At 38.7% G+C, this 11228-nt stretch overlaps 1 protein-coding gene across 1 annotated transcript in view; it reads right to left on the reverse strand.

Annotated features, from left to right (window-relative positions):
* Nucleotides 1-2846, reverse strand: part of Cenpf (centromere protein F) — a 55867-nt gene extending 53021 nt beyond the window's left edge. The window contains exons 1-2 of the mRNA XM_077802828.1: nucleotides 2685-2846; nucleotides 1102-1298 (exon numbers count right to left, since the gene is read on the reverse strand). Coding sequence (XP_077658954.1) covers nucleotides 1102-1298; nucleotides 2685-2846 — 359 coding nt within the window. The remainder of the gene's footprint in view (nucleotides 1-1101; nucleotides 1299-2684) is intronic.
* Between the last annotated feature and the right edge of the window lie 8382 nt (nucleotides 2847-11228).

Below are 11228 nucleotides of genomic sequence, written 5' to 3' on the forward strand. Positions count from 1 at the left end.
TGGGTGATGATCTGGTGGGGGGAGTTCCAGTTGGAGTGGTGTTCCTGGAAGGGCCACTGTGGGTGGCGTTCGAGCAATAAAGGAGTTCCTGTTTGAACGTACAAGTGCCTAAGTGCCTTGTGGCGGCTCGGTTATTTTGTGCCCAGCCAGACTGCGGCATCACCCCTTATTATTTTGACAAAATTCTATCATTAGAACAAGAGTATACCCTTTCTAAGCTAGCAATGATTACACTCCATTGAATTTATTTGTATCAACACTTCCAATTGGGGGATTTTTTTAATGAAAGTGGCACTAAACAACTTTTTTATTGCTTAAACTGGCAAACTGATTGTACAATGCTTAAAATGAAAGATGGAACTCTCAGAGAAGAATCTCAGTAGGAACCTCTTCAGGACTTTACTTACTCCGTCCAGCTTAGAACCTATGGTATATTACTTAAACCATTCTCTGTGACTCCTTGACTTAAAGCTCATGAGAATTCTTTTGCTTAGTTTTGCTTTACCCTCAATTATTCCATTTTATTCAACCCCATTATCCTGCCCCAAGCAAACTTAAACCAATCTGCCTATTCAGTTTCTCAGCACCTCAGATCCCAGATGCTATAAGAAACCCTCACCTCACCCCACCCTACACACTCCTCCATATTGGTTCTTCTACAAATTTCTAATCTGCAACTTCAACTGGGCCTTTTTTGCTCCTCAATCCTTTCACAATTCCCTAGTTTTAGTTCTCCCCTTCATTCTCTATAATAGCTTTTCCAGCCAGAGAAAACATGAGCCATCAGGATAAGCCATGCTTTCACTTCCTTCCATCTATTAGTGACCATTATTAACAAATGAGCTATTATCCATTATTGTATCATCCCAGTGACCAATATAGCATCTATCGCATGGACCAGCCTAATAAAGTTAAATGAATAAATAAGCAACCATTTGATGAATTTGTATTGAGCCATGTCATAACTGAACTGAATCACTGCTTACTCCACCAGAGGAAAAATATATTTCAAAATATATCAACTATATCATTAAAGAAAATAATAAATGTATCTGATGACATAGAAATAATTTTCATATAAATCCCATTCAAATAAATTACCTTTTAAGTTCCTGTTCCAGTTTTTCTATTTGTTTTTTGCCTGCACTCAATTGTCCTTCTTGGAAATTCACTTGTGACTCCTTGACTTGAAGTTCATGAGAAATCTTTTGCTTAGTTTTCTCCAAATTTTCACATATTTCCATCAATCTTTGATTCTCCCTTTTCAGGTTTGTACCCTCGGTTTTTTCATTTTCAACCTAATAAGAATCATTGGGAAGGAAACAGGTCCCTTATTTTGCGAATTTACCAAGTGTACTTGTGGATTTAACAATCCTCTGAGGTACAGTTGTAATAAGCAAGACATCAATGTTTCTGAACACAGAAATTTTAGGTCACCACATTCTGAAGCCTATAAACAGAAAAGTTCTACAAAATCACATTTTACACTATCTTTTGGTCAGGGCTACCTCTACTCATCCTAGCAAGTCAAGCTTTATCATCGTTTTAAGAATAAAAAAATTACAAATGAACACTATACCTCTCCCTCAGCAATTCATTTTCAAGTCTGGCTAAAGTCAGTTATTGCAAGAAATCAGAAAATTCTCCCACAAGCAAAAAAAAAAAAAATTTTTGAGAAGCAATGATCATACCACTACTTTGTTGGTTAATACAGAGGTAGAAAGAAGTACTATTTAAGTTTTCATTTACTAGCCCCGAAGAGAAATTGGGGAATACCAAGACAAAAAGCGCATGTCAGAAAGTGGTCTCCATTTTCTATAAAAAGACTGTAATGACAACCCGATTTGAAGCCAGAAACTTTGGCCTTTGCTGTGAAATGCAACTGCAATTTCCAATTCAGGTTCCCAAACAGATGTTTAAAAGGAACTCAATAGCCCTAAATATCAGTAAATAGGCCAAAAAGGGGAAAAAGATCAAGAAAATTTGAGGCAATTAAAAATGTCTGAAGACATAGTGGGGTTGGGAGGGGGAGCATGGGAAGATTAGACAAACTCTAGACAGGGCAAAGGGATGGGAGGGAAAGGGAGGGCGCAAGGGGGTAGGAAAGACAGTGGAATGAGATGGACATCATTACCCTAAGAACATGTATGAAGATACAAACAATATGAATATACTTTGTATACAACCAGAGATATGAAAAATTGTGTTCTATAAGTATATTATGAGTTGTAATACATTCTGCTGTCATATATAACAAATTAGAATAAAAAATTAAAACAAATTTAAAAAAAAAAGTCTGAAGAGAAGGAAGGGGATTACACAAAATCACTTCTAATTTTTTTAAAGTATTTTTTAGACATTGATGCATTGATGCATGACCAATGTGATTCTGCAACCTGTACACTCAGAAAAATGAGTAATTATATCCCATCTGATTCAAATATATGATATGTCAAGATCATTGTCCTGTCATTTGTAACTAATTAAATCAAATTTTTTAAAAAGTATTTTTTAGACATTGATGGACTTTTATTTTATTCATTTATTTATATGTAGTGCTGAGAATCGAACTCAGTCTGGGCAAGCACTCTCCTGCTGAGCCACAACCCCAGCCCTCTCTCTAAATTTAAAGGTGAAATAATTAATCCAAAAAACAAATGAATACTGTGAAATGTCTGTGATACCTTCTGTTTCTGTTTTTGCAGTGCAGCCTCTAGAGTATCAAGTTGAAACTGTCTTTGCTGCTTTTCTTTCTTCAGTTTGTCTAGCTGTCCTTCAAGCTCTTGAATTTTCTGTAGAGCTCTTGTAGGGAGGCCTTCCTTCCATTCTTCCAAAGCCCAGCTCATTCTGTTCTCCTTGCTTTATTATTCCAACATTTATAAGAAAACTGAAAAGAAAAACTAGACTGTTGGTCTTACTGCAGTAAAAGGAAACTTAAAGTCAGAGACTACCTCAAAGAATCAAGTTTCAAAAAATGACAACTTTCAAAAGATAATGCAGTGTATTTATTTTCTCCATCCTCTGAAAGGTGACTACCAATAATTCTGATTATGAAGTAGATAATACATTTGTTGGGTTTCCCCTTGCTTTTTGTTTTTCTTCTGTCTCAGTTTTAACTTCTTATATGGCTACCTGCTTTCTACTGCTTAGTTTGCTTTCATTACACAAAACATGAATATTTTGCTCTAAGGTTGTTTTCAGGTGAAATATGCCCTACCTATAAACAAATAAAGTACAAAATTAATTTGCAAATTCTCTTCTTTCCCTCTTCACATCAATAATTACCACTCACACCTCATCCCTCATCTTCTGGGAAAACTTTCCGAGATAAAAAAGAGCAACTTAGACGATAGAGGGAATTTAAACAAGGAAAACTGGTAAGTTAAATGTTTTTCCACTCCAAAGTCTAACACACAGCTATGTAAATATATCTATCTAAATATATTTATATTTATAAATATACTTAATATATGCTACATATATAATTAACACACATTTTGACAAATTAAGGCATCAGCTCTCAGCCATCTGTACTGACCCACTGGGACAAAAGAACAAAAAAGTAAACCTGAAAAATAAAATTTGAGGAGCATGGTTTGGGTGGGAGAAGGAAGAAGGTAGAAGAAAATTCTGTATGTGAAGGTTCCAGCAAGGAGGATTTTCAGGACTAACATCCTTTCCAGAAAAATGCTTTGTCTTAATTATATTAAGTATGTACAGGGCACTCTTCAGGCCTCAATCACCTAACCCTTGTAAAATCCCCAAGGCAATTCTTTTCTGTGACCCACCCATCCCCAGCTTTTCAGGCCCGCATTCACCTTTCCCTTTATCAAAATTCCCCTTCACTAAAAACCTGGAGTCCCCGCCTATGGTCCCGTCCCGGGGCTGGTTAAGTATTCTGCCTCCTCCGGACAGGGTCCTCAAGGACAGTATTCGTGTAATTCATTTCTGGGTCATCACATAGCAGAGCCTGACACACAGATCCTTCCCAATAAATGTGGAAGAGAGGAAAAGTGAGAAGAGGGAAGAGCAACCATCTTCTAAACAACAATAGGCACAAACTCCGCCGCCCAGACCAAAACAACAAAGGACTAGGTTCCTATTTCTAAATAGAAGCCATGGTTCCCGGAGAGCTGCTTGAAAATACCTGGTCATCTCCAGTTCTGTTACCTTAAGGAGGAGGAAACCGATTCCCCCAAAGTGCTAGTCCGTGACGGAACAGCTTCTCCGCTACCTAGTAGGAGCCGTTTCAGCCCGAGCCGAGGTGGGCCCACCCCACGAACCTCACCCCACACTCCAGCGCGGTTAGGAGTGGGACCGGCCACCAGCACCACAGGGACGCGAGCGCGAGTCAGAGGCAGCCCTGCCCAGTCAGAGGCAGCCCTGACCAGCATCCGCGGGCAGCAACTAGCGGTCACTGGGCCGGCCACCAGAGCCGGGACGCAGGCAGTACGCTCACCTTGCTACCTTGCTCTAAGGTTGTTTCTAAGGTTGTTGGAAGGAGAGAAAACAATCTCTCAGAGTGTCCAGTTCCGATGCAACCCCCGCGAGGCTGAAGCCCTGATCCCAATTCAAACTGCCCGCGATCCACTCTCCCACTTCCGGTCCCGACCAAACTCCCCTTCAATTCTATTGGTCACTGTAATGAGATGTGCACCAATCAGTTTCCGTTCATTCGGCCTGCCGCCTCTGATTGGCTCTTTTGGATGAATTTTAAAAAACCAGTCCTCACTGCTAGTGGTGCCTGCGCCAGGGCTCAGAAGCATTTTTACTGTTGCCTTGGAGACGGAGACCATGTGCTTTTGCTGAAGCTGGACAAAGTTTTGAACAGCTACTTCCCCAAGAGCCAGGGAATGGGCCGGCTCGATTAGAAAGGTGTGGCCTATCGCGGACTGACTGCAGGAGGGTGCTGTCTGGTGAAAACTTACACATATCTACTTCTGTATTAAATTTAAGACGTTAATACAAAGTACTAAGCTTGTCATGCATTCTTCAATCAGCGAAAATTCTTAATTCTTTGAGAGAACTATTAGCCTTATTTAAAAGTTAACTGAAGCACGTAGAAGCCAAGTAATTTGAAATTGGATCTAGACAGACAGACTCCCCCTTTTTCCTGCTGACCTCTATTGATCCGGTTTTGAAGGGGATGATTCTGAACACTTGCTAACCGGAATCTGAGGGGAAAATATTCCATCAGACTCAGAAATATTGCATCAAAATTGGATGTAATTAATTTCTCCTTTTTATGAAGCCCACTGATTTTGTATATTCTTATATAATTGTTTCTTTTCCTATTCAACTACAAGTAAGCTTCTAAACACAAGAGCAAACTGTGACTTGCTAAATTAATATACGTCTAATGTGTTGTACTCTTCAATAAGTTCCAAACACTACCTTTCATTAAAGTATTCCTAGAGCCTGGTCTGCTCTTCACCTTTCACTGAAATTCCGTTGATCCTTCAGTACCCAATTCAAAAGGCATTTTCTTTATGAAAACTCTCTGTCCCGACGCACCCCTTAAAAATAGTTATTTCCTAGTTCTTTCCTAGAACTTGGCTATACTTCAGTTTTAAGTTTTTTGACATGTCTTATATTTATGGCCATAGTTGGTTCCTCCATCAGACTCAAAAATTCCTTTTGAGTAAAATCTGTTTTATTTTTGCACGTATATTAATTTAAAAAACATCTTCTTTAGAGATAAAACTGCCATCTGAAGAAAGATCAAGTTCCCTGAGATCTTTGAATCCCCAAGAGGAGAACAGGGAACACATGGAAGAAGAACTTTTGTGGAACACAGTTAGATCAGTCTAGTATCGGGTAGTTCTGGGATTTGACCCAAATTCTAGTTCCAACACCAATTGCTATTTCTTTTTTTTTTTTTTTTTTTTTTTTAAAGAGAGAGTGAGAGAGGAGAGACAGAGAGAGAGAAATTTTAATATTTATTTTTTAGTTCTCGGCGGACACAACATCTTTGTTGGTATGTGGTGCTGAGGATCGAACCCGGGCCGCACGCATGCCAGGCGAGCGCGCTACCGCTGAGCCACATCTCCAGCCCACCAATTGCTATTTCATTGCCTCCTAATTTGTCAATTATTTATTAACTGCCTAAGGAAAATAAAAATGGAAAGAAAAATAATAGAAGATTTTAAAGGTTTGAATGCACAACGTTCATTTTATTCATTACTTAGAAGATATTTATCTAGGGGCCACTGAATAACCAAGCCTTGTGCTACATTCTAGAATAAACAAAAATAATACATTCCCTTCTTGAGCAAAGGAATCAGGTGACAAAACTATTCTAGTAATTTCTTTGATATTTCTTTGTCTTCAATTGTATAGTTCTCTTTCCACAAGCAAAAACATTTTGAAGGCAATGCTCATACCACTACTTCATTGGTTTTAAACTACTTAATGTGGTTCTAAAAGTCACAGAGGCTTTATTTATTTCTCCAGTATTTTTCTTCTCCACTCTATATTTCCTTTTAGAAAGGATCTACTAATATTTTTTCAAGTTTACTGATCTTCTCTTTTCTAATATTTATTCTGCTGCTCATTTTGTCCACTGAATTTTTACTTCCAGCTCTTGACTTATTATCTTGTCGGTTAAGATTTTCATTTCCTGGTTTTTTTTTTCCTTTTTTATAGAGATTTTTTAATTGTATGCCAGATATGGTAAATTCTACATTTTTAATTTTGTTTTATTGCTCGAAAGAATGACACATGTAATTCTGACAGGTTACTCAAGATTTAGTTTATTTTGTGAGTTGTTATTAAATTTTTTTAATATTTATTATTTTTTAGTTGTAGTTGAACACAATATCTTTATTTCATTTTTATGTGGTGCTGAGGATTGTACCCAGGGCCTCGCATGTGCTAGGCAAGTGCACTACCGCTGAGCCACAATCCCAGCCCCTGTTTTTAAATTTCATAAAGATGATTCTGAGAGTAGCCTCTCTTCTAGGGCTGTTTATGCCATTTCTTTCTTTAGTATTTTTTTTAGTTGTAGATGGACACAGTACCTTTATTTATATATTTATTTAATGTGGTGCTGAAGATCAAGCCCAATGCCTCGCTCTATTTAGGGCATTTCTAAGACATGTTTCTTCTGGGTTTCTATTGCACTTCCCCATGTAGTTAGCAAGTTCTTTCCACTCTTGGTTCATGGGAACTCAGACAACCTGTAGCCCTGAATGAGCTTTTTGAATGTATGACTCACAGCTCTCCCCCAAATTGTTCTTTTCCTGACAGTTGTTGTTTTCCAAACTTCCCACAGAATGCATAGATATGAATGCGCAGATAAATATTCAAAGACTCAGGAGACCCACATCAGATTTCCTAAGTTTCACCTCTGCATCACTGCTTCCTCTCTGGTCCTCTTTTCTGTAAATCTCACCTTCTGTGGCCTCCCCCAAATTCTGACTTATATATCCTCTCCTTTGGCTCCAGCAGTATTGCAATCTCTATAACCATCAATAAATTTAATTCTCAAATCTGCATCTATAACCCAGGTCTCCTCTTAAATTTCATACTTGTGTATTCAACTATCCATTCTGAATAAATAATATCCCAATTCACTCAGCTGCCCAAGATGGAGACTTTACAGTCACCCTTGTCTGCTTCTTCTCTATCATATCAAGTCTGACCCCCACAAATATCCCCAAATCTGTCCTGTGTGCTCCATTCTTACTGCCCCATACATAGTCCTACCTACCATCAATTCTTTGTTACTTCAAAAGCCTCCAGGTTGGTCTTATAACTGAGATTTTATTTCTTTAAGTTAGGACTTTGATATGAAAGAGATAAGACCTAAATTGGAAATATTCAAATGTGTCCAAGTCAGCACCTTTCATGATGATTTTTCTAGTCAAGACTCTGTAATCCCTAACCCACTTTCCTTCCTTGTCTCTATACCTCTCCTTATGCCAGGAAATAGCTTCTGAAATAGTTACTGAAAAAAGCTTGTGCTGGCTGAAATCAGGGATGCATAGTATGAGAGTAGATCTTAAAGAAGTTGGGAAGCAAGGGATTATAAAATATAGAGCTGGTAGGTTAGGGCTTACAGGCATTAGAGAACTCTCTCTCTCTACAGGGGATTTAACATCCTGGCAAGGGCACCTGGAGCTGGTACTATGGGGATGGCTCCCTACCACTTGAACCTGAAGTTGACATTTAGTGAGGTTGAGATAATAGAACCATATTTAAGAGTACTGAAAGGATTATAAGTCTCAAGAAAATAGGAAAGTTAGACTGGATTTATTACTTAAGACCACCACCTGATTATCAATTCTAGGAGGGCCTAGAGAACAATGCCTTCAATAAGGTAATAAAGAACGTTTTAGTAAGTGGAACACCAATGTCTTTAAGAAGTTTAGTGGTAGCTGACCTCTGTAGGCCAGGATTGACAATAGGACATGTTACTATGGAACTGGGCACGGAAGTGTTGAGGTGGAAGATAGGATTCCAGAATGTCCTAGACCAGGACCAGTATTTAACCATCTTGTCAAAACAAAATGAAAATCATTTCTACAATGTACGACACAACTGGAGTAGAAACTAGACGGTAAGGACCTGTAACTATGGCTAATAGATTATACTGTGTTCCTAGGAAAAGATAGAGTTGAACAGCATACTTGAGTTTTGCTTGATCTATGTAACCAGAAAAACTCATACAATGGCCCAGAAGAAAGCTGAAAACCACTATAATGCAAAATCAATTAAGCATCTTGTGCTTGGCCATATCATTTGGATGATCTAACAATGCTAGTGTCAGTTAGGCTTCCATTTCTGTGACCAAAATACCTGACAAGAACAACTTAGAGAAGAAAAAATTTATTTTATTCACAGTTTCAGAAGTTCAGTTCATGGTGGGCCAACTCTATTGCTCTGGGCTGAAGTTGAGGCAGAACATCATGGTGGAAGGGTATGGTGGAGTACTGCTACTCCATTTTTCATGGCAGCCAGGAAGCAAAGCGGGGGTGGGTAGAGACCACAGGGAAGATGAACCCTCTCAGAATAGGTCTGCAGTGATGCACCTCCTCAAGCCAAGCCCCACCTTCCTATAGTTAACACATAGTTGTTCCATTCAAACTAGAATGGACTGATCAGGTTTACAGCTCTCACAATCCATTCATTTCACCCCTGAACATTCCTGTATTAACACAGGAGTTTTGGGAGGGACATCTCACATTCAAACCATAACCGATGGCAATAACCATGGAAAATAAGGTTAACCCTCCAGCAAGCTTTAGTAAAAGATCTTTTACACAAATTCTCAAGTATTCTGGAGCAAAGACATGTTTTCTCTATTATAGAATGACTTACCATTTAAAATGCAGCACCTATTGTGCTACTGGGCCTTGATAAAAAACTAAGCACAGACTGTGGAACATTAGATATGTAAACAGAACTGTCTATCACTGAGTGTTGTCAAAACCACAATGTCAGAGGTTCTCATGAGGGCAGCAATAAAGCATCCTATAATAAGGCTCAAGCAGGTCCAAAGAACTTACATAAATAGGTAGCCACAAATCACATCTACTGTTCCTGTCAATGTACATTTATGGCCTTATGGTGGGCTCCCCAAAACTAGCCCACAAAGAAGTCATCACAGATGAGATGACTTAGTATATTGGTATGCCCTAGAAATAGACTGTTGCTCTTGCAGTACTACTCCAGCAGAGCAACTCCACCAGACAGAGCTGTGAGCAGAGCAGTCGATTAGGTATTGCATACTGTAGTTTGAGTTCAGAGTGTACTCCTGGGAAATGATTGATTTCACTGATAGGTCAGAGATGTGGAAGGAGCAAGATTAAATTATTGGAGCCATAGAGTTTGAGAGGACTATGAATAGACCTTAAAGGAATTAAAGGAATGGGAACAACATATGTAAGCCTTTCTGTCTTATGTCAGTGCCACCACAGAACACCCACTATAGAGGAGCAGGAAACAGATGAGTGGATAAGGTGATTTGTTGGATTTTTCAGAGGATCTCTTCAGTCACCAACTCATCATCAGAGTAGCTATGGTATTAGGGGTGGTGGGTATACATGAGCCTAAGAGCGTGATCTCCCTCTCACCAGACAGGCATCGCCACTATCTCTGATAAATAGCCATGTTGTTAGAAGACTAACACTAAGCCCTCAGTATGGAACCATCCTAAGTAGAAATAGCTAGCTCCTTCATGGCAATTCAGTTGCATGAGATTCCTTCTACCCTGAAAGAATTGATACCTACTTTTTCTTCAATGCTGTGTAGGTACTATTCTCTGAGAATTTAGAGAATATCTAGTATAGGCCTATGGGATCCTGCATACTATTATTGCTTTGGACCAAGGGACCCGTTTTATTGAGAAATATATACATGACCATAGGTATCATTTATTCTACCATATTCCTACTTATTTCCTGAACATAGCTGGTCTGACAGTGTTGTGGGTTGGATTGTGTCTTATATAAATTCACATCCTGAAATCCTAACCCCCAGAAGGTGACTTAAATTGAAAACAGGGTAGTTGCAGATATCATTAGTTACAATAAGGTCATTACAGTGGACCCTAATCAAATATGAATATGTCCTTACAAAAAGAGGGATGTTGTGGTTCAGTGGTAGAGTGCTCACCTAGCATGCCTGAGGCACTGGGTTTGATCTTCAGCACCAACCACATAAAAATAAAATAAAGGTGTTGTATGCACTTACAACTAAAAAAATAAATATTTTTTTAAAAAAGAGGGATGTGTGAATACAGAGACACTGGGATAATATCATGTAAAAATTATGGTGATACTGCCACAAGACAGGGACACCAAAGGCTGCCAGTAAACCACCAGAAGCTAGGCTACAGGCTTGGAAGATACTGCTTTATAGCCCTCCGAAGGAACCAATCCACCAACACCTTAATCTCAGACCATCTTCCATATCTGTAAGACAATTTCTATTGTTCTATATCTACCCAGGTTTTGGAACTTTGTTATAGCAGTCCTGGGAAGCTAATACAAATACCAAACTAAAATGCTTTACAAAAGACTCAATTAAGACATCAGTTCAGTGATAATATCTCATAGAATAGGGAGCTATCCTTTATAATGCACTAAAAGCATTGAGCCAGTATTTCAAATAATGTCCCCAATAGCCAGAATATACAGGTCTAGAAACCAAAAATGGAAGGATTGACTCTTCTCACTATTGCTCCAAATAACCCATTTGCACACTTCTCTCTCTATTTTTTTTTT

The sequence above is a fragment of the Urocitellus parryii genome, chromosome 9 (genome assembly GCF_045843805.1).
Source record: "Urocitellus parryii isolate mUroPar1 chromosome 9, mUroPar1.hap1, whole genome shotgun sequence".
Classification (NCBI taxonomy): Eukaryota; Metazoa; Chordata; class Mammalia; order Rodentia; family Sciuridae; genus Urocitellus; species Urocitellus parryii.